The 24,949-nt window shown below is 37.5% G+C and overlaps 2 protein-coding genes across 2 annotated transcripts in view; both read left to right on the plus strand.

The window, feature by feature from the left end:
• Window positions 1–1,495: 1,495 nt before the first annotated feature.
• On the plus strand, window positions 1,496–19,801 carry eif3eb (eukaryotic translation initiation factor 3, subunit E, b). The gene is made up of 13 exons (XM_065288865.1): window positions 1,496–1,597; window positions 2,216–2,333; window positions 2,493–2,610; window positions 2,729–2,771; window positions 5,529–5,633; window positions 6,184–6,309; window positions 6,656–6,780; window positions 10,814–10,940; window positions 12,115–12,216; window positions 15,408–15,517; window positions 16,300–16,402; window positions 17,135–17,269; window positions 18,374–19,801. Exons 1-13 carry the CDS (start codon window positions 1,508–1,510, stop codon window positions 18,410–18,412), a joined length of 1,341 nt encoding a protein of 446 aa, XP_065144937.1. The 5' UTR covers window positions 1,496–1,507; the 3' UTR covers window positions 18,413–19,801.
• A 2,902-nt stretch (window positions 19,802–22,703) lies between these two features.
• LOC135773587 (uncharacterized) overlaps window positions 22,704–24,949 on the plus strand; it is a 142,218-nt gene continuing 139,972 nt past the window's right edge. Inside the window, exons 1-2 of the mRNA XM_065283256.2 lie at window positions 22,704–23,021; window positions 24,390–24,427. Coding sequence (XP_065139328.1) covers window positions 22,865–23,021; window positions 24,390–24,427 — 195 coding nt within the window. The 5' untranslated portion in view covers window positions 22,704–22,864. The remainder of the gene's footprint in view (window positions 23,022–24,389; window positions 24,428–24,949) is intronic.

The raw sequence follows: 24,949 nt of genomic DNA on the forward strand, positions 1-24,949 counted from the left end.
GCTTTTTTGAGGCATAGTAGAAAATGTTATGGAAAAGTGAAGATACTGTAAAAATCACAAGTGTTGAAATACTCACAGTGGAGTTGAAACAGAAGTGACATTAATGATGTGAAACATCACTCAGACTGAGGTATGAGTTACAGGTTAGTTAAAATCTGACCTCCTTTGTGATCCAGTTCATCTGCCTCTCTCTCTCCCTCTCTCTCTCTCTCTCTCTCTCTCTCTCCCTCTCTCTCTCCCTCTCCCTCTCTTTCTCTCTCTCTCTCTGACTGTCTGCTAAATGAGCCCTTTATAGGCATATAATTGCAAGTGCTGAATTACACCCCCTCATGCTTTCATGCTGCGTGATAAGACGCAAGTCCTCGGTTTTGCTTTTATCAAGGCTGTGGATGATATCTGTCACATTTTTTGGAATAATTAAGTTACCATGAGTTGCCATGGAGATCAATCCTTCATTTTACCTTGACTTTAGTGTCCACAGTGCACCATCATTCAGTCATTTCAAGAAAAACTTAATATTTCTCCACGATTAAACACATAAGGCGAGTCAGATGCTTTGTCTGAGAATCATCTCTTTTATTATGGTCATATTCGTATGATTCAGAATGCAGTGCCCAAGGTATATAGAGATACTGAAATAATTTTCAAAATTCTTCAAAACTGAGATCACTCAGAAAGGGTTGAAATATTGAATGTGATAACTAATCTCAAATAAAACCCTGCTGCGTTGCAAATTGGAAACAAGCTAAAATTCCATTTAATGGAAAAGTACAGATATCAATCTACAATTTATATCTTCTTGAGTATTTTGAAATCACTGTTTGATGTCACAAGTGACAAGTCACTTTGTAGATTTTATTAAATCACCTAGCCTGCTTCATATAAATTTTAACCTTTACCTTACAGACGAAACTCAACGGTGAATTTTAGAGGTTTTCCTGATATATAAAGCCTTTTATAGTTTAAATCAAGGCAAGATGAAAACATCCAACAGAATGATAATGTGGCATTTAGGGAGTGAGGACCATAAAGATTTAAGCAATTAAATAAAAATATTTATATTTAAGAAGAGCCTCTCTTGAATCATTTGATCAGTTTCTCCCTCTTAATTAAATTAGGTTTTCATTTGCTTAAGCAAAATTACCATGGAAACCAAACCAATTTATTTATTTATTTATTTTAGATATTGATGCACACACACCAATCATTAATGAAATCTATGTTTTTTACTGGAATATATCAGCAAATATTTTAATAGATTTTAGGAACTAATGTTACAAATAAATAGAGTTTTTTGACAGACAATTGTATGATAATATGAAATAATTGTAGGTCAAACAATTATATTTATTTTCATTCTGTACTTCGATTCCTTCCATTGTTTCTGGCAGTTTTATTTCATTTTTATTTAATTTGCAAAACATTAAAACATTGTTCGAGGGTGCCTCACTTTTGTATTGCTCAATGGTTCAATAAAGTTTTTTCAAAAGCTCTTTTCGTTTCCAAGATGGCGGAGTACGATCTGACCACCAAAATTGCGCATTTTTTAGACCGGCATTTGGTCTTTCCGCTGCTGGAATTTCTTTCTGTCAAAGAGGTAATGCATAAAAATATCGTTATGTAATAAATACTTTATTGTTTAGCTGTGTTTCATTTATTTGTGGTCGTTTGCAGAAAATTCCCATGTGTTTTAGCTGTCCAGTTGGTCTGGACAATTCATTCATTTTATCATTTGTATGTATTTTTATTCATTAATATTCATTTATAAAATCAGAAATAACATCTGTTATCGTTATTTTATTAACTACCTTTTGCTTGCCGTGTTATCTAAATTACATGCATATTTCATTTAAGTTACCGCTTCTTCCTCGTCCATCTTTCTACACTAAGAAAAACACATGGTAACGTTAGTACAATGGTTGTTGGATGATGGCTAAATTATATTTGAAGAGTACCATTGTACTGTCATCATAGCATCATGTAAATAGTATGAGACGTTTATATAGGCATCATTCAGTACCATAGAAAATGTCAAAGTACCATCTGATAACATCTTCTTTGCCCTCCCATATAACTGAATCATTTGCCTTGTTCAGGTGTTTGAAAAAAAATGGTTTCGTGTATTTCTTTATGCATTTCATTTTCTTTTGATAACATGGTATACTTTTTATACTGGTATGTTTGCATGTCTGATGTTTCTTGGTTGCTGTCTCAGATCTACAATGAGAAAGAACTTCTTCAAGGGAAGCTGGATCTTCTCAGCGACACAAACATGGTGGACTTTGCTATGGATGTATACAAGAACCTCTATGCTGATAAAGACATTCCACATTGTAAGTGTTTCCCTCCCACGCTTGCACACAAAAAGCACTGCTTTTCTCCAGTTGTTTGTTAAAAGAATATTGAGATATCCAATGAGGGTTTTGTCATCAGTTACAAGTCTGAATGAAAAATTATTTGTAGCATTTAATAATTAAATACTTTTTCTGTAGCCCTAAGAGAGAAAAGAACGACAGTAGTAGCCCAGTTGAAGCAGCTTCAGTCTGAGACTGAGCCCATTGTGAAGATGTTTGAAGATCCAGAGACTCAGAGACAAATGCAGTCCACCAGGTCTGCTGTAACTATCTCAATATCTGTTAAAATGTGCAACATCCTTTGTGTAGGTTTCTTAACAAACAGAGAATCATCAAATCTGTCTCTCTAATTTTCTGTTATGCATTTTTCTTAGGGATGGAAGGATGCTGTTTGAATATTTGGCAGAAAAACATGCTGTAAGTTCTTACAACCAAGCATTTAGCATGCAGTAATGTAAAATGTCCGTGTTTTCACCCCCAAAATGAAAATGTACTGATTATTTACTCACTCCCATGTCACCCAGGATGTTTGTGTTTCTTTCTTCAGCCAAACACACTCAGGGGCTGTTTACACTTGGTATTAAGATGTGTTTTTATCGATCGGATCACAAGTGGACGAGAGAGACACATTACGTTTACACCTGGTATTTAAATCCGTCTCTTTTGTTCACTTTCGACCTCATCTGTCCTGAATACTGTGAGGGGGTGGTCTGTGAGACGGTGGGCGAGTCTCTCTGCTGTCATTCAAATGCGAGCGGGAGTAATTATGAGTTGATATGGACGCAAACTAATATTATGTCGGAGTACGCTGCTTGTTTAGCAAGTATACATGCTGCACAGTGTTTTGTACGTTTATATGTTGGAGCTTTCTCTGAATTTTCAGCGCAATTGATGAAATTGGATCGCGCAACTTTCATGCTTTCAAAACGAAACTACGGAGAACACCCGCAGTAGTTTTATCAATGAAAGGCTAAAAATAGCGCTGTTCACCGACGTATGTTTACCCCAGAAGTAAAAAAAAGACGTAAAACTTGTGTTTAATACCTCAGATTAGATAAATGGGCGGAGAGAAGGCGGTCGCGTGTGGCTGTCCGAACACATTCAACCACATTTGCGTTCCGCAACTCCAAAGCGATCCGATCGAAAGGGGTTTCGACTACCTCTGGATGTGGTTGAAAGTGGTCGAAAGTGGACGCGTTCAAAACGTTTTGAACACCGTTTACACCTGGCATTAACGTCGTCCACTTGTGATCCGATCGACGAAAACGCATGTTAATGCTAAGTGTAAACAGCCTCTCTGCCCATCAGTTATATGAAACAATATTCTGCTTTTTCCTTGCTTTTTAACTTATTCCCCGCCAGCCTTTTTAATAAACTAGCCCGCCAGCATTTTTTGTGATATTCACAAAAGTTTTACAAAAGGAACATTTTCTTCTATAAATATATAAACATGCAAATGGATCACATGAAAGAACAGACCCTCTGCTTTCAAACAAACAAACAAAACGGGAAAACAAATACGTTTCGTCCAATCTTCATTTATTCTCTTTTTATAACCTCTTTTCTTCAAAAGTACCAAGTTTTGAGCAAAAAGCTGAAATAATTGCATTTTTGTAAAGGAATTTTCTTAGAGATCAGATTCAGAACTAAGATCAAAACATACACAGAGTTTAAATTGTTGTTGAATTAGTTTTTGCTTTAGTTTTTTATAAATTGGGTAAGAGTGCTATCTAGTGGCTAATAGCTGAATTACAGATTGCTGTAAAACTCATCAAGAAAGTGTCATTGGCAGGAAAATGATTAATCGTTATTGGTGGGCAAAGAGTAAATGGCATGGCCAAGGGATCAACATTTTCAAAAAGTGCATTTGTCACAAAAGGAATCCACATGACTCCAGTGGGTCTTTTCATGTTTTTAGCTTTTTAGCGATAGTTGTGACTAGGGATGCTCACATCGACCGTTTAACCGTTAACCGAAGGTAAGAATTTATGACCGATTAACATTATCAGTTAAAATAAAAAAAATTGTTAATACATGGTGCGTGTCGTCATGAGCCGACAGACATTTCGCCACTTTTCTATCTTTAATTTGTGAATGTCCTGTAAATGACACAAATGATTGCTGCCCTGACGGTCTGATAAAGTAATCATTTGTATGAGAAATCATTTGTATGCGTGTTTGGAAGCTGAACGGAGACGCGCGCTTGTCCGCGCAAGATGACGCGGTCCGTCTCACGCACATCCGGACAGACGTTCGCTGATGGCCTCTGACCCTGTCCATAAACATCTCTCTTTTTGCACAAACGGAGAAAGACGACGCAAAAGCAAAACTTTCTGAAACGCATCCTGCTTTAGAAATGACCACTGTGGTAGATGAAACAGAGACAATCTGCCCTTTTTGGATATTAATCCTCTGGACTGATCGCGTGCTTTTTAATAAGGTAATGTTGCGTGAATATTTGATAATGTATGAATCCTGGTTCTGTTGTTGATCTGTCGCTGCTGTTTGCACGTACAAATTAAATATTTTCTTTTTACTAGTTCACAGACAACCGTCAACTGTATTTTTACTCAATGACAATTTCATATTAAAATCTTATAAGTTAACGGTTAATATTCGGTTTAGAAGCTACGGTTGTCGGTCGGGAAAATTAACTGATATGAGCATCCCTAGTTGTGACAAATATGTAATGCAAACAGGCAATAACAGCTAAGGAATCAAATATGGTGGCACGTAAAAAACTTAAAATTGCATTGGTTCTTGCAATTCTCATGAATGTGTGTATATGATGACTAGTCATGAGAAACGTGAGAACCAATAAGTTTTCACATGGTGCCATATTTGAATCTGGAGTTGTTATTGTTTTTTTTTACATTACATACACATTGTATATCACTAAACATATCACTAAAAATGTTTTAACCCACTGGAGTAATATGGATTACTTTTATGATGAATGGATGTGTTTTTTGGAGCGTTGAAACGTTCCTGGTCAGGTAAGAGCCAGGATATTATTTAATAAATCTCAGATTGCATTGGGCTGAATAAAGACAAACATCTTGGATGGCATAGGGAGTAAAATGTCAGTAAATTTTTATTTTGGGGATGGAGTTAACCTCTAACTTTTGTCAGTGGTTGTTATTGTCTGTTGAATCTGTTGTTCTGCTGTTTCAGTTTCGTCAGGAATATTTGGATACGCTTTACCGTTATGCCAAATTCCAATACGAGTGTGGAAACTACTCGGGTGCAGCTGAGTATCTGTACTTCTTCCGTGTTCTAGTAAGTGTTTCTGTTTGTGACACTCAAAGTCTGTTATTGACAGTGTTGCTTGTGGTTTGTGAAGTGTGAAATAGCATTGTAGTTACAGCCTGGGGCAATGTTGTAGGAAGAATTATGGGACGGAACGGCAGAAAGAAATGAATTTGACCTGTGGTGTACTTGGTGCTTTAGCAGGTGTTGGTTGTAATAATTAACCTGAGTGAGCAACCAGTAACAGTCTAATATTGTGAAATGAGCAAAATTATTATTAAATTTTCATTTGGTAGATGCTTTTATCCAAATCGACTCTAAAATATACTTTTTTATCAGATTCTGGGTTCGAACCCATGATCTTTTGTGCTGCTAACACTATGCTCTACCACTGAGCTATATACGGTAGCAAAAATTGACTAACAAAACATCCTCGCACATTTATATTATCCTTATACAGTCATATTTTTATTTTGGAATATTGCATGTTTATTAAACATAAATAGTGCTCTGGATATAATTAAAATTTTTATGTGTCTCCTGCTAGACTAAAGTTTGATTGGTGGTTATCATGTCTCAGGTTCCCTCAACAGACAGAAACGCTTTAAGCTCTCTCTGGGGAAAACTGGCGTCTGAGATCCTCATGCAGAACTGGGAGGCGGCAATGGAGGACCTGACCCGTTTACGAGAGACCATCGATAACAACGTGAGTCTCTCCGGCCCCCTTTAATATCCCCTGCATGATATTAGCTGCAGAAATCCAATATTCTGCCCACTGGTTAATTTGCTTTATTAATCATGATCCTTTGAGCTCAGATACCATGGTTCTTTTTATAGATTTAACTCTACACACAGAATTGACTGGGATGATATTTACATTACATCTGCTTTGTGAAGCAGACACTATTTGTAGGGTCGGTAAAAATGGAAACCCGAATTTATAGTTGATACCGTTTTGCTCCGCAGTAATATCATGTCAGCAATGTGACACTAAGTGAATGTTGCATATACACTTGACTTTTTTACAATAAAGCAATGTTTTTATCTTTCAGTCGGTGAGTTCTCCTCTTCAGTCTCTGCAGCAGAGGACGTGGCTCATTCACTGGTCTCTGTTTGTCTTTTTTAACCATCCCAAAGGCAGAGACAACATCATTGAACTATTCCTGTATCAGCCCCAGTGAGTACAACCTTACAAATTTATTTCTACTGCTTTGCACCTGACACCCTGTCATGTATTGCCTGTGGTTTGACAATACATTCATCATGGTTTTGCTGATGTCTTGATGATTTTAATGCGCTTTTTGGGACCTTACGGTTTTCAGAAATCTGTGCTATTGGATGTGCAGTGTGCAAATTTTTATTAGTTATATTAGCATCTCTGATTTCTATTTATATGTGTGCATTTAGCAGATGTCAAAGCGACTTGCAGTGCATTCAAGGTACATTGTATCATCAGTATGTATGTTGTCACCCCTGACCTTTATGTTGCTCTTCCCATCAAATGGGCCAATTTGGTTCATTTAATAATGTTGTGGTGTGAAAACAGTTAGGTTTGTTGTGGTTTGCGACTGAAGTGGCTAGCTAAGGATGTTCACCATTAACAAGGGATTTGCTTTTGAAGGCTTTGATTTTTTTAGAGCAGCGGTGCATGTTTGTGTGACCATTTATCAAGCTCCTTTCAGCCTGAGCACTTTGATGTCACTCATACACGCTGTATTCAGGTTTTTGTAATGTAATATTAAAACAGGACCTTTTAAAAACAGATTTTGTTGACAGCGCACATCCACTTGGTGTTAAGGCTGTAATAAAGTCAATAAAAAAAGCCAGATTTTTGAAACTTTGCATACATCGTATGCTTATGTTGCCCATGCGCATACAGGAGTATGTAGTGTGTAGGATATGAGAGGCAATTTGTAGCAATGCGCATGAGTCGAACTTCAGCACATGTGTATGAGTCAATGAACTATGCATTGCACGGCTTTGCTTTCGACTGCCATATGTGTAAAAAGACTACGCAGGGCTTTATGGATAGGACTTGTAATTATGCATATCTGCATGCGCATTTATAAGCCCCTCCCACACTTTGTCACACGCTGATTAACCAGTGGGAAAATTCTGTCACCACAGCAACGCTAGTTTAGATTTGGGCTACTGTTTCCACCAGTTGTTGTTTTTTCTGAGGGTTAAAAATGAAATCAATGGTTAACTCTTTCACCGCCAGCGTTTTTAAAAAAGTTACCAGCCAGCGCCAGCGTTTTTCATGATTTTCACCAAAGTTTAATGCCTTCCAGAAAATGTTCTTCTTTAAATATATAAACATACAATATAACAAATGAAAGAACAGACCCTCTGCTTTCAAACAAAAAAAAACGTTTCATCCTACCTTTAGTGGTTCTTTTGCAATCAGCTTTTGAATATGGGTAGGTTTTTGCAAAAACACCACATTTTGAGCAAAAAGCAGAGATAATTCAATTTTTATGACGGACTTTTGATAGAGATCAGATGCAGAGCGATCTTTAAAACAGACACGGACATGCAGCAGCTTGCCATAGGGCAATACTTCCGGTTTTAAAAAGTTGCGGAAGGTGGATAATAGCGGTATTGCGGAAAGACGGAAAATCTTGTCATTGGCGGGGAAGCTTTTTCTCTTAATTGACGAGATATCTCGTCAATGGCGGGGAAAGAGTTAAAGATGAGATGCTTTTGTGCTAGTTTTGAATGTCTATTCAGATGGTTTTGATACGCGAATCTGGCAACCCTGGCTGTGTGCTTGCGCAGACGTTCGGCTTGGATACTATAGAATGTTCATGTAAACAAACATTTCAATCAGATTGCAATGTTTAGAGTGCATGTGAACTGGATTGGCATAACGTTCAATTGTATTTAATTCAGTCGAATTGACAAAATTTTATGCATGTAAACATTGTCTTTGCCACTGTCATCACCGCAACCTTCTTAAATGCAGGGTCCATGATCCCTGAAAGCCATGAATGTTGACATTTGAAATCACCTAAACAAACACGCCCCTACCCCAATAAGAATCTGGACCTTCTTTTGATAGGCAACAATGTTGTTTAGTAGACACGCACCTTACTGCTGATTGGCTACAGGTGTGTTTTGGTAGTCAGCCCGACTCGCTTTCCCAAAGAGTTTTTCAGAAATTGTGCACTCCGCCTTTAAAACTATCATTAATCCAAGCTCATCATTAAAGTACAGGCGCTCTGGAATTTCCTGCATGCCAGGGAGCAGGAACAACACACTTGGTGGTTTTAAACCCCTGCATGCCTAACAACCTCTCTAGTTGTTCTTTACTAGCTCCAGGGCTCCAGACTAACTTTTTTCACAAGGAGCACAGTGGCCCCCAACTGAAAATTTTAGGGGCGCAACCAGAAAATTAAGGGGGCACACACCGTAAATCAACATGCTTACCAAATATTCACATTTCTACTAATTTCCACTGTATTACTAATAAATACTTTAATGATAGATGTAGAAAATACAATGTGCTGTTTCAAATTCAGTGACACATTTTATTGTGCACTTTTGGAAAAAAGGTCAAATTTACTGGTTGCACATGTGCGACTGGATGTAAAATTCAGTGGCACACTCTCAAATTTTAGGGGCAAAATGCCACCATTTGGATTCCAAGTCATGCACATTACAATTTCCGGTGCATGCGAGAAGGAATCCACGAGCATTACAAGCTCTCTCATGCAAAGTGAAGCCCACAAACCCTTTCATGCGAGGAAAAGCACGCAATACACGTGTTAATGTGAAATTATGATGATGATGATGATAATAATAACTACTATGGTCATGAAAACCCTTTATCTGCAAGATGTCTTACGATCATTGATACACAATACTAACCAGGGGTTAAATTGGGATTTGTTATGTGGGGGGGCTCTGCGGGGAGGGGTACTTCAAGGGGTAACATGTTTAATACTCATGATAGCAAAGCCACTGGTGTGTTTCAATTACATTCTGGACCTCTGATATGATTTTATAAGTTTCAGCTTTAAAGCTGTGCCAGAGGTTGACCCAAAATATTTTAAAAAGAGCTTCTGAATTTTAAATTATGCAAATCTATGAGTTTGACACCCTATATCCATTTGTTGCACATGTCATTATGCACAACTTAAAAGAATACAACCTCCTTGAATAATTCTAGGCATAAGATAGGCTACCCCAAAAGACTCAATTAACAAGAAAAGGTACAACACACAGTACTGTATCATCAACATGTCTTATAAATTAGCCATAGAGATTCCCTATGCTGGTCGGCAGCTAAAACAATCATATAGTTAGGTTTGATTTGTGTAATCAAAATACATTCTTTTATTAAACTATACAATAGTTATATCCAGTGTTATCCTTAACATAATGTAATTAGATGAGTGACATACATACTTTAATCCTTTACACGTTTAGTCTTCTTTGAAGTCTTCTCGACGTGGGCACCATTCTTACCACTCTCTCTCTCTGTCTCTTTCTCTCTCGTCAAATGATCCTGCCTGAGAGCGCGTTCTTGAAGTTCTGCATTTTTTCGCTTGAGTTGCATAACTTGCGCGAAGACGCATTTAAAGGGAAAAGCTCGTGTTTTCGCGGCAATTGCGGCGCCGAATTCGCGTTATTTTCGTCGCCCCGTGCGAGGACGCGCCTGGTTGTGTCTTTGCATTGACTTTGTATGTAATCTGCTCGCGCAAATCGTTAAACTTGCGTTGGTGAGTATGCACCATAATGAATGAAAACGCATTATTCCTTTCGCGTCAGTGCACACGCACCAGCACAGCGAGTACACACGCACAAGCGCAGCGGGTACACTGGCAAGAGCAGAGCGCGACCTTCAGCCTATGTGCCGGGGCTTAGCCCCGGACGGCCCCGGCCCAATTTAAACCCTGATACTAACGTCTATTGGCACAACCCTATCACTTACATTCATGTATTTGTCAGATGCTTTATTTCAAAACAACTTAAATTTTATATAATACATTTTGTTATACAGCTATGTTCTACATTTTATACAGTCATGTTATGTTTTGTATTTTATTTTTATGTTTGTTCCTTGAGAATGGAACCTTTGATCTTTCAATTGCTAACCAGTTGAGCTAAAGGAATGCAATTATTTTGAAAATGCCAAACACTTGATGTTTTTACCCAGATTCAGTAATTGTTGTTTTTGTGGTACTGATGAGGGTTAATTTTTTTAGGTACCTTAACGCAATTCAGACCATGTGCCCCCACATTCTACGTTACCTAACTACAGCCGTCATAACCAACAAAGATGTGAGGAAACGACGACAGGTTCTCAAAGACCTTGTAAAAGTCATCCAACAGGTACTCAACTGCAGAGATCTCTGGTTTGAATGTACTCTTATTTGTAACCCTGGACCCAGTGGCGGCTCATGACTGTTCATCCAAGGGGCGCTAATTCAAAATAATTGTTCGGAGTGTCATGTGTGTTGCTTGCGTTTTCAAAATATGTGTTTGTTGCGTCATGTGAACCATGTGCATCTCGTGTTTTGTCAAAATAAGTACCTGCTGCACACGCGTCAAAACCATATATGATAAAAGAGATGCTCACGTTCACAAAATACACGCAAGACACTCCCTTAACAGTAAACTCTTTTTACATGAGATTACACATGAGATTATGCTAGTATCTGACAAACACGAGCTCTTTTATCATAAACCCTTTAGACGCATCTGCAGCAGGCACTTATTTTGACAAGACACGTGATGCACATAGGATCTCTCGATCCACAGAACACATATTTTGATAAAAGGAACCACACACATGACGGGCTACATACATGTTGTGACGAACTTCGCATCGAGCGCCCTCGAAAAAAGAAGTCACTGGCCGTCACTGCCTGGACAACAAAACCAGTCATAAGTAGCACAGGTAGATTTTTTATGTTGAAAATCATTGGGATATTATCATGTTTTATGAAGATATTCTGTAAATTTACTACTGTAAATATAAAAAAATATTTGTCATTAGTAATATGTGTTGCTATGGGCTTCATTTGGACAACTTAAGAAGAGGAGTCATTTCAATATAAAAAAATTTGCACCCTCAAATAGTTGTATCTCGGCCAGATATTGCCCCATCCTAGCAAACCATACATCAATAGAAAGCTTATTTATTCATTGTTCAAATGATGTATACATCTATAAATCTTTATGGGTGGTTTTGTGGTCCAGGGTCACAAATGCTCAAAACAGCCTGTGTTCTAATGTAAGGCACATCTGAGCTGAGAGTTATTTAATTTTTGTGATTCACATGAATGAGTTTTGCATATTTTCCTTTGAGGCACTGCATTCCATTTCTTTCATATTTCTCACATGTGCTTCCTTTGAAGTATTGTTTTAGTGTCTATGAATGAATGGCACTTTTAAAAACTAGTCTGAAGGAAAGTGCTGCCTGGGGCGACACGGCAAGTTTTGCACTCGCTGTCAAATTAGTGCTGGATTAACGTTCCGTTCCGCTTTTTTACTCTCTCAACAGGAGTCGTATACGTACAAGGATCCCATCACAGAGTTTGTGGAGTGCCTCTACGTTAACTTTGATTTCGACAGCGCTCAGAAAAAGCTGAGGGAATGCGAGTCGGTAAGGTTCACCACCCGCTGCGTGCACTCGAATATAACATGCCCGCCAGGGCTGTCATCCCTTTAATTCCCTCAATACACTGCTTCTCTGTGTTTGAATTGCTGTATTAGTTTGAGAAGTGCATTGAGAGTCTTGTGCTTGGAGCCATTGGTCCATTCATCCACTGCAAATCCCTGCCTGCTGTAATTTACTCCGCTTTTCCGCTGGGGTTTTCAAAGCATTTTTGCTGTCAGGTTTTAGACACATAGCTGTGAGCCTGACTTTATCTGCTGTTAAGACATGGCCTAGTTGGGCCAGAGGGAGCATTTAGCGTTCAGACCTGTGAACAAAATAATCTCATATTTTGCCCTATTACCATTTTTTTGTTTATTGCAGAAGTATTTGTGTCCTTAAAAGCTTTTTATTACTTTGTGTGCACGGAAAATAGAAGAATGTTTATTTTATAAGGCTACCATTAGTAGTAACACATTTGATATTTTGGTGATTATATAATTGCTGGTACATTTGGTGTCCAGAGTCATTATTTTTTTCTGCTTTTTTCAAGTGGTTTTATTTTTTTATTATTTGAATAGTTTTATACTCATTGCTATTGATCACAAGATGTTATACCCCATAACCATATAGTATTTTTTCTATAAAAATATATATATTTTATAACAAAACAATCATGAGTTCCTGTTGGCCGAATTAGTCTGTTCTGTTACCGTCACTCTGTATATAATATAGCAATATCTAATATAATATATAAATATATCAGATTTTTTAATTATAAATTTAATATAAATTATACATTATCTGTTATTAATGGCTGAAATACTTGAAAATTGATATCGCTACTACTTTGTACTGTTATTGTTACTTATTACACCTCTCGTCAGAATGCTTGATTCTAATTGGCTGGTCGCGACATTTGCAGGTTTGTTATACCCATATAACAACTGCTCAAAATTAATAACTCACATTAAACCGGAACCTGCAAAAAATTTTGACCCGTACAGTTTAATATTATACAAAATTAAATTTAAATATGTCTATTGTTAACATATGACATTATATTAACAAATTATTAAACCAAATAGTGTGTTTGTGACATTTGAACGTCTTGTCTTAGGTTTTCCCAACGTAAGGTCTGCATTCATTAAAAATTATCAAATAAAATATTTCAAATCAATATTTAATGTTCCTTAAAGGGGCTCTCCGTAAGTTGAGAAATTTCTAACCGTTACTGACACCAGTGGCCGTTATAGAAACTGCAACCAGTCTCATGCTCGTTCTCGGTGGGCACACTCGTACGAGCACGACCACAACAACCAGAGTTGCCGTAGCAACCACAGACAGCTCATTGAGATTCACCAGCATGTTTACAAATGTAAGAAAAGTTACAGTACTGTAAGGTTATTGTTTGACAGACCATATTTTAGCAAAATGTTGCAGTGCTACTTTATATTTTCAACAGAAGTCTACTTCTAAAAGTTTTGTAACACGACACTGTAAAACACACTCCCGACACTCACAATCTTAATGCACTCGTGCTCTGAATAAAGATAATTCATATAAGAAAGTGACTTTTGAAATGGTCCTGTGCTACAAATCCAATCGTTAGCATTACACCACAAAATAAATGCTATCGTTAGCATTACACCACAAAAACAATAACATAATATATTACAGATGCCCTGTAACTATGTCTTACCTTTGCAGTAAAAAGGAAACCTGCTCAAGGTCTGTTTTCATAACCAGCGCATCAAATGCCAATTCGATGTTTACTCTTGTCTTTTCCCCGACTCCGGTCAAGCACTATTTTGGCCGCACTAGATAAGGATTTTTTTTAAACTTACGAGGAGTTTCCGTGAGTGTCTGGATTGTGCTGGAAGTTGGTCGCTTCTTTCCATCTACAGAGTCCATTTGAAACATGGTAGCGATTGCCGCTGTTTACTAATGACTGCCGTACGTGTCTATATGGAACGCCCAGGTAGACGAGCACGCGCATGATGTCACATTTTGAATTTCGCGCCAATTCGGACCTGACTCCTCCACACACAAAAGAGCCTACAGGCTGATAGAGACAACCGTGGAGGACACTCAAGGTGTCATTCTTTCTATTACATTATGGTTGCCTCATAAATATACAAATGAAAACTCTATCTTAAAGATTTTTTTAAGTAATAACTTACATTCAGCCCCTTTAATGTTCCTGTATGGCGGAAGAGCACTAAGTTTGTGCTACAAACTTTCTTATCCGTGAATAGATTCAATTAAAATGTATAATTCCTAGCTTTTAAGTAATGGATAATGTACAGGCAGCTGGTTGTTATTGCAAAATATGATGATGATCACACTGTCGTGGTTATTTTTGCGATAACAACCTGCTGCATATACATTATCCATAACTTAAAAGCTAGGAATTATACATTTTAGTTGAATCTATTCAAGGAAAAGAAAGTTGGTAGCACAAATTTAGTGCTCTTCCGCCATACAGTTTGGTTCTCATTTTTTATCCGTTTTAAAAATCGCCACGTTTTATTTTGTGCCACCATACTTACTCGTGTAACTACTCATGTAACAGTCTTTAAATAGGGAAAACATGGATGTGTTTGGTGGCTTCTAAATTCATCCCTGTTTGGAGCCATAGGAATGAATGGGGCTAGGCTAAATGCTAACACATTCACAAGGTGCTGTACAAAGATTAAATGCACGCATTGGAAAAAGATTAATTTGTCTAAATTGAGGTAAAAACAGTAAAATATTGAAAAACTGTGGTGTTTTCCTTTAATGTTCTGCCACTAGAGTTAAACATTATTATTATTATTATTATTCTGTTGAACTTTTGTACACAACCTTACCATACTCATAAATAAAAATAAAACATTCACGCCATTACTACACAACAACATTTCCATTAAATAAGTATTTTATGGGGCGGTTTCCCGGACAAGGATTTAAGTAGTCCTACACTAAAACAAATGTAAGAGCTGTCAAAACTGAAAACAACTTGCACTGACATATTTTAAAATACATCAGTGCCCTTTGTTTTGCCTCAAAAAGTGATGTTTTTAGTAAAGCATGCTTGTTAAAACTAGTTATATTTCCTAATCAAACCAAGGCGTAGTACTGGCTTAAGCTAATCCCTGTCTAGGAAGCCACCCCTAAGACTCCTCTTTAAATTGAGTGGGTTTTGTTTGTTTTTTAAGGTGCTGGTGAACGACTTTTTCCTGGTAGCCTGCTTAGAGGATTTCATCGAAAACGCGCGCCTGTTCATATTCGAGACGTTCTGTCGGATCCATCAGTGCATCAGCATCAGGTAGCCCCGCCTCCCCGGAGGAATCCTGATCCTAGGGTAGCGTTAATCCTCTTAGCCACTGTAAATATAGTAAAGTGTGCTGTGAATGGATCTCCAGCCAAATCTGTAAAGCAGAGACGTCACATTAGGGATTTCAGAAAAGAGGGCTTGAAGTATAGAAAGAGGTAGATGCCTATGAAAAGGACAACCGCTCTGTTTGTTTACACTTCAAACAGGCATTGATATTCCGATGTTTTAACAGTTCCTCTGAATGGTGTTATGTGGATTGTGCCAGGATCGCTGTTGCCTGGTGGATTTTCACACTTTGAAATGTTGATGCGGGGTTTGTGTTAAGATTCTACACATGGCTTAATTCCCGTCATTAAAAAACGGACTTTTACAGAGATTTACTTGAACTCCTGTTTAAAGATGAGCTATAACTTGTTGTTGACCCTAGACCAGGGGTCTCCAACATGGTTCCCGACCGGTACAGAGTCTGTGAGGTGCCCGCCAAAGCACATTTTATTAATAGTCTCAATTGTAATATTTATCTATTACATATTTCATACTAGCTTGGCTTGGTTTACGTATGCTACCATTTAAAAATATAATAAAATAAAATAAACAACTAAAACAAAAAACTTTTGAGTAGACTATATCAAAAAGTAGCCCTCCAGATTGTTTTATCCGTTGTGGTAGCCCTTGTTCACAAAAAGGTTGGAGACCCCTGTTCTAGACAGTATTGTGATGTTGCTTTCTCTCCGTCTCTCATCTTATTCATTTCTCTTCCTGTCTTTGGGCAGCATGTTGGCAGATAAGCTGAATATGACCCCCGAGGAGGCTGAGAGATGGATTGTCAATCTTATCCGCAATGCCAGGCTGGATGCCAAAATCGACTCCAAACTGGTAAGCGAACTCTGGGGTGCAGAACACATGTCTAAACACAATGCCCATAAGTTTGATATGCACTAGACTTCTGTAGCCTCATGTCAGTAACAAAAGCTTAGCTATTGGACATATTGTAGTAGAAGATGGTTAGCTACACAGTTTTACAAAGCCTACATGGGTTTAACAGCTTTTAATTGTGGTGGTCATTTCTAAACAGTTTGTGTCCTATGGGTTTTTTTATACGTAGTATTAAGATGCATTTTGGTCAATCGGATCACAAGTGGACAAGAGAGACACATTTATGTTTGACCCCTGGTGTTTTCGAATGCTTCTGGCCTGATTACTTTGTAGGGGGTGGTCTATTGGCGAGTCCCTCTGCTTTTGTTTAAACGTGAGTGGTCGAAATGACGAGATTAAATGGACATGCACTTATATTAGAGTCTGCTGCTTGTGTGTTTCACGCACTCCCAAAATGAAACAAAATGAAAGAAGCAGAGAGCAGCCGCTACAGTTTTATCAATAATCCTAAAGATCATGCTGAAAACTGTGGGTTTGCCCTAGACGTCAGGTCCGGTGTAAAAACATTGTGCTCGGTACATTTAATTTGGTGGAGAGTAGGCAGTTTTTTGTGGCTGTTCAAATGTGTTTTCGATTTTTCAAAAGAGTTAATTGTTTCTGTAGCAGTGTTACAGAATTGTCTTTAAAATCTCTTGAACTTGTGCAGTGGTTTTACCTGTTTATTTTGTTCAGGGTCACGTGGTGATGGGCAACAACGCTGTGTCGCCGTATCAGCAAGTGATTGAGAAGACCAAGAGTTTGTCCTTCCGCAGTCAAATGTTGGCCATGAACATTGAGAAGAAGATCAGCCACAGTAGCAGAAATGAGGTATTTTCATTCAGGATGTTTGGGATTAATCAAGTAATAAATTTTCTTTCAGCCTGTCCTCAAAGGAATAAGTGCATTGGGAAACTTAAGATTTAAGTGTTGGCCCCTTAACTGAACTTTAGCCAACAATAGCTTGCCTAAAATTTCCAGACAATAGCCTCTTTCACACAGTAATTCTGGTAAATTACCATGAATTTACCAGAATTAATTTACCAGTAAATACAAAAATGTGCTGTTCACACATGCAGTGACGTTCCGTCTTTTTACCAGTAAGAAATCATTCACACATTAGTATCAAAATACCGGTAAACTCGGAGAGAAAGCGGAAGTTACCTGTGGCGCGCGGCCGCAAGCTCTGTGTCGTATTTGTACACAATGGCGGGTTATGACTTAATATCGTCGGTCCGTATTTTGTTGTTTTCACATCTGTGGCAAACAGTCGCGAAGTTGCTCGTGACCAAACAACATTGCGTTAGGCAGCGTCAAACGGAACCTATGTTTGCACATTAGGCTTCACCGAGGGTGTGCTAAGGACGTCGGCAATTTGGCAAATATATGGTAAGCTGTTTTAAACAACTTTGAAGAAATGTGGATGTTATCTACAGTTGTGCTCGACTTTTAAGCAGCATGGGTGTGGAAACGAACGTAAACAGTGCGGGGGTAAACGCGTCATCTTTTTAAAAACATTCTGATTGGCCCGATCTGTCAGCGCGTTCTGACGTCGTCTGTTCTAAATGCCGGTAATCCTATATTTTTCGTTCACACATAGCGCTTACCGTAAATTACTGGTAATCGTACAACCTGTCTTACTGGTAAATTGGGAGCACTTATTTACCGGAACGGTTCTCTTCACACATGACATGTTAACTGCAATTTACCAGTAAATTACCAGTAAAGACTGTATGACTGTGTGAAAGGGACTAATGTCTTGCACATTAAACACAAAGACGTGACTCAGCTAAATGCATGGATAATCAGATTTTATGCAAAGTTATGCACATCGTATATCTTTTGCTGTCCTGTACTGTGGAGGTTTTAGATAAAACATGCAACTTGTTTCTTCCCTTCACTTTACATGTCCATAATCTTCTTTTTCTTTTCCAGACTCCAAACTGGGCGGGTCAAGAGACTGGCTTCTATTAGACCAGCAGCAAAAAAAAAATTAACATTGGATCAACTGTTGTGTTCATCGGTCACAACTTATTATTTAACTAACTTTTACATAGGTTTGTATTTATATAGGATCATTTTTAAAAGACATTTTCACCGGGTCATGAAGGGCTGTGGATATGGAAAATCCTAGCCGTATGTTTTATGTATTTTTATGAAGGAGGAGTACCTGGGAGTTTTAAATCATTGTGAATATTCCAGTTGTATGTGGTCTCAAGAATATTTCTGTTTGCATACATCAAAATAAACACACATTGTGTTTGGATGATTGTTTCATCTTCAGCAACTTAAATTTATCAGCCTGTTATTTCCCAGGAATGAGCTCACAATTCTTGGCACTGACTGCAAGAGAGGCATGCGCTTGATCAGATAGAGATTGAATGAACTCAAGGTAAATCTACCATACTTTGGAAAATTATTCAGTAATTTACTAAATCTATTCCAGACATTGAAAGTCAGGAATTTTTTTAAAAAATTGTCCCAAACCATGGAATATCTGGGATTTTGTTTGTTGCTTTAAAGGGGACATATCATGAAAATCCTACTTTTTCCATGTTTAATTGCCATAATTGGGTCCCCAGTGCTTCTATCAACCTAGAAAATGTGAACATGATCAACCCAGTAGCTTAGTTTTGGTAAACCATTCTCTGCAAGCATGTGAAAAAATGGGCAATTGAAATTTGGCTCCCCTTGTGATGTCAGAAGGGGATAATACCACCCCTTAATCTGCACTATCCAACCACTGCACTGCCATTTAGTGCAGAGATCAGCTCACTTGCATTTTAAAGGACACACCCAAAAACGGCACATTTTTGTGCACACCTACAAAGTGACAATTTTAACATGCTATAACAAAATATCTATATGGTATTATGGAGTTAAAACTTTTCATACATACTCTGGGGACACCAAAGATTTATTTTACATCTTTAAAAGTCTTGTGAAATGTCCCCTTTAAATTTTAGATTGCATTTATCAAAATGTAATCTGCTTGTTAAGTTGTTACGTAAGGAATGCCATTTTCGGGTCCAAGCCTCCACTGATTTCAAGTGAGACTACAATCTAAACAGCCATTTATGGACATTGTTTATTAACTTCATGCATTTAAGCAAACATTTATAAACTCCGTGTACACTACATTATCAGGCTCATGGGATCTCAGACATAGGTCATGAAAGTTTTGCTTTTGAGTCAGAAAAGTCATGATATTTGGCTTGGAGTGTGAACCCTGTCCAATGTCATATTATTACTAATGTAAGTTATAATTAATCACCAAAATTGTATTATTCACTTGTTCTGTATGCTGAATTGTGCCGCAAAAAACAAATATTTGTTTGATACATTAAATATTTCTTGACTTTGTGATGTCACTTTCTACACCATGTCGAACGGTTCAATCAAAATTTGTTGCTGAGCATTGTATAGACCATTTTGCAAGAAGTAAAAAAACTGGTCCAGAAGCATATCCTGTTGTTTTCAAGTTTTTTAGTTCACATTTATTTTATATTTTGAGTCAGTTCTAAGTGTTCTGTTGTTTGTATTTTGTTCTAATATTAATATTTTGTTCAGTGTTAAAAAACTGAAATAGGAAGTGCCTCTGGACCAGTGTTGTTTGCATCTTGCAAAATAGTCTCTAAAAACAAATGGTGCTATATAGCACCAAAAGTGGTTCTTTGCTCGTAATCATAGAAGAACCGTTTTTAGTGCCATATAGCACCGGTGAGGCACCTGTGTAGAACCATATAGGGGCCATATAGCACCACTATAGCACCAAATATGGTTCTACATGGCACTATGTGGTTCTACACAGGTGCTTCACAGGTGCTATATGGCACTAAAAACGGTTCTTCTATAATTACGAGCAAAGAACCACTTTTGGTGCTATATAGCACCATTTTTTTTTTTTTTTTAGAGTGGCAGGGTCCTTGAAATCCTTGAAAGTTTGTGAATCTGGGGGAAATAATTCAAGGCCCTGGGAAGTTTTTGAAAATATACATGCATAGAAAACAGGTAATTGAAAGGCTTGCATCAATTTTATGCAAGAAGTTTTCTGGAAAAAAATCCATATTATTCCCTGTGTAGAGTAGGATAATATCATAAAAAATCTAGCCTTTTAAGCACACGTGTTAAACTGTTCGCTTTTTAAATGCTTATATCTTCTGTATGCGAATGTACCAAAATGCTGTTGTGCATATTTTATTTGTGTTTGACAAATTAAAACGTCTTGGGTTATGTATGTAACTGTTGTTCCCTCAGAAGGGAACGAGGCGCTATGTCTCCCTTGCCATACTTCCTGCGTCGCTGTAACGCCGTCTTTGGCAATATTCCAGATAGCGATATACTTCCTGGCTCCCGTGTCACCCTGTCTTTGTCGTTAAGCCCCACCATTGGTTGAATTTGATATACACATTCAGACGCACTTTCCCTTGGAGGCGTCCCCAAAGTGTCACCGCAGTGACGCAGCGCAAGTTCCTTTAAAAGGGAACTGTACAAATGTATCTTTAAACGTAACACCATGTAACCTTGCTCTCACTTGAAATGTGTCCCCACATTTAGTCCTTGAATTTGAGGGTATTGGACCTGGAAAGTCCTTGAAAGGTCCTTGAATTTGAAGTTAACTAAGGTGTGGGAACCCTGTTTAGAAGTATGATTTGGCCAGTGGCCAATTTTTGTTATCCGTACTAAATGTACTAAAACGCCTTTAAGAAACTTTTCAACCCACAGCATCCAACATTTTGTGCAGTTTAAAGAAAATGTATGCTCACTTAGTACCAGTTTTTTGCACATACAGTTATGAGTCCCTGTCTGAAAAATCCAGACTAAAGTCTCCTTATCTGATTATGAGATTAATTAATAATTTCAATCAAGTGATTATGAGATTAATTATTAATTTCAATCAATTGATTTTTACATTCATTTCAATTTTTGACATTGCTGTTTTTGGTCAAAATGAAAGATTTAAACCTGGTTACCATATTTTGCTTCTTGCCCCCTGCATGTTGTTTTTAAATGTTAACGTCTACTAATATTGCTTGATGACAAATAAACACATGCATTGATCAACAGGTAATTAACTTTACTTTTAAAGATCATATAAATTATTTTCCTTATAGTCCTTACTATTATAATACTATTCTCCAAGTCTGTGATCCTTGTGTTTGGATATTTATGCACATTAGCAGTGTCTTCTGTTCCACTAGGGGGCAGCAGTGATTAACTTTTCCAGTGTGTGGTCAGTCATTTATAGGTAACCGGTCATTACCACTGCTCATCTTCTCATTAAAGTTTGCTTAACATGTTATGTGTTTACAAACTGAATCTAAAACCTTGGAATGTCAGGCAGCTGCATTTGATTTTGGGATGACTGGGTAATTGATGGTACTGTGTGTGTTGTCAATGAAGCAAACTAGGATGAAAAGATCATCTTTGTTGTGACTCACAAATGGCCACCTTCCTCCGGATGGCATGTTCAAATTTTTCCTTGGGTTATTTTCAAAATTTCAAACTCAATCCCACATGAAAGTTTGGACGAAATGTTTTTGGGAAGTTCTGTTTTGCTACCACGCATATCACTTTATAAACATACCAATGCTGAGTCAACATCCTGTCTGTAAAAGAGGGGCGATTTTGGAAAGAATTTATGTCTTCAAAATTATAGATACAGTGGCCTCAAAAGTAAAACTTAAAGGAGTAATTCACCTAAATATGAAAATGATCATAATTTGTTTATTTTCATGCCATCCCAGATGTATGTGGGATACTTTATTATACTTTAAAACTATCATTTTATAGCAAATTAAAAATGTATAAAAAAAATCCTTAAAAAATGTATAAATGCCATTGCATTAGATACAAAATATCAAACCAACAAATATACATTGACAACTGTTAAAGGATCATTATAGATAAGTTCCACAAGGATTATTGTTATACTATTTTTGATAATGTAATATATTTAGTGTCACAAGACATTCAAACATGTGACTTAAATGTCCAAATACTTAAGTGTTACTTTTATCCTCATGCCATTTGCTGAAAATATCTCTACAATCTTTGTTTGCACAAACAGACACACACCTATAGTAAAATATGTCATCTCAGCGGAGGCCGTGTTTAAACCGCCCCGGGTGCATTTCTCTTGTCCTACCTACCATTAACCAGCAGGTCTCCGGGCCCGAGTCAACCGTGAGGGTGTGTGTGATGTTTTGCCCTGGGAGTGGCTGTTGGATATTCGAGACAGCGTTGTGCTTTACTCCACACTGTTTGAGTCGCTGAAGGAAACACGCTCACACATACTCACTCCTCCAGAGCTGACGTGGGCTGTGGCCTTCTGCGCAGCTGCTGCCCATCTGCAACTCAGATCCACTCACAGTAGCTAGAGGAAAAGAAACAGTAGACAAATTTAAGAAGGGAGAGAGGCTGAGCATGGATGTGTTGCAGGACTGGACCCTGGCGTACCCGCCTCAGGCCCGGCTGCTCTGGGTGTTCGTGCTGGTGTTGGCCACTGTCCTGGTTTGGTGCCTGTTCTTCTGCTGTTGGGGAAGCCAAAGCTCCACCTCCCCTCTGGAGAGATACCTCTCAGGTAATAGCGGCTTTTGTTCTTGAGGAACTGACGTGGAATCAGTTTTGGTTGGAATGCTCCTCAGCTGTTTTGAGTTTGTGCGTATGTGCTTCCCGATCAGTAGTTGCACCCAGAAGTCCCATCCAGACTTGTGCTGTAGGAAAAATTTATGTTGCAGTGGAAATATTTTTTTTTATAGGACCTACTGGTGGTTTCCAGGATGCGTATGTTTCCATGTGTGGTGTTGGCATTTGATGGAAAAGTGGTTGAGATCTATGTGTCATCATCTAAAGCCAAGCTCTGAATCCGTAAATCACTGTTTACTATTTGTGTAACGCTGTCCCAAAAGTGAATGTTCCTGGAGGTGTTATGCAATGGCAGAAGGCCATTTGCAAACCAAGGTCTAAGTGGCTTTGAATAAACAAGTTATTTCTAGACCTTTATGTACAAAAAAAGATGTTTGGTAAGTCAGACTGATTGTTGCCTTCATTGAAATCTGTTTCCACCAGAGTTCTTTGAATAAATAATACTCTTCATTTCTCGAATTTAATTCAGACTTCATATTCAGGATCTGACATGTATTTCAGACTGGATCTCTAAGTTAAAAAAAGGAAAGAATCAGCTGTCGTAACTGAACAAGTTCTTTTAGAAGTGATGGGTCATCATTATGGTTTAAAACAGGTTCACACTTGTTAAGTCTAAATGATCACTTTGACAGACAATAAGTACGGCAGCTTTGACAGCTTAACGTAAAAAAACATAATTTACACTCAAGGCAGTGTTCTTATAGGTTTGCCTCCAGACTAAATGGAGTTTGAATGGATAGTACCCAAAAAATGCTCATGTTGTTCTAAACCTGTATGAGTTTCTTTATTCTGTACAACAAAAGAAAATATTTTGATAAATGATGGTAACCACACAGTTGATGGTACTCATTGGCTTTCATAGTATGTGTGGAAATCAGTGGGTATACCATCAACTGTTTGCTGGTTACCATCATTTATCAAAATATATTTTTTGTGTTTTAAACAGAATAAAAAAAATCATTCAGGTTTAGAACAACATGAAGGTGAGTACACTGAAAAAAAACTATTCATTCAACTTACTAATTTTTTTTTAGGTGTTAGCAATCAATTTATTTAAGCTACATTTAAACAAAAAGATTAGAAAAACAAAATAAAAAACTTTTGTTTAAATGTAACTTAAAAAAATTGATTGCGACCACTTACCTTAAAATAATTGAGTAAATTGAATGAATATTTTTTTTTAGTTTTCATTTTTGGGTTAACTATGTCCTTAACACAATGGGACTTTAACATCCCAGCATGCCTCTTATCACTCATTTTGCACGTTCTTCCTTTCTGTAATTCAAATATTGTTTCTTTTTAGCAATGGAGAAAAAGTCCAAGACAAAACCTCAAAATCAGGTAAGCCCCCTATACTATGTTATTATAGTCATATAATGAATAGACTTTAATCATGCACTGTAAAAAGTGAAAGTTGGATTTGTTTTAAAATATTTTACTATGTTCTTTCCTCAACTTAGATGAATGAATACATACCTATCTATTTTCAAGCCGTGCACTTTTAATCTTTGTACAGCGCTGCTTGAATGTGTTAGCATTTAGCCTAGCCCCATTCATTCCTATGGCTCCAAAACAAAAGTTTTATTTTGTGCCACCATACTTACTTGTGTAACTACTCATGTAACAGTCTTTAAATAGGGAAAACATGGAAGTGTTTGGTGGGTTCTAAATTCATCCCTGTTTGGAACCAAAGGAATGAATGGGGCTAGGCTAAATGCTAACACATTCACGACGCGTTGTACAAAGATAAAAAGTGCATGCATTGAAAAAAGATAGGGATGTATTAATTTGTATGAGTTGAGGTAAGAACATACTAAAATATTGAAAAACTGTGGTGTTTTCCTTTAAGACTCTTCTAAGATG

The sequence above is a fragment of the Paramisgurnus dabryanus genome, chromosome 19, assembly GCF_030506205.2.
Source record: "Paramisgurnus dabryanus chromosome 19, PD_genome_1.1, whole genome shotgun sequence".
NCBI lineage: Eukaryota > Metazoa > Chordata > Actinopteri > Cypriniformes > Cobitidae > Paramisgurnus > Paramisgurnus dabryanus.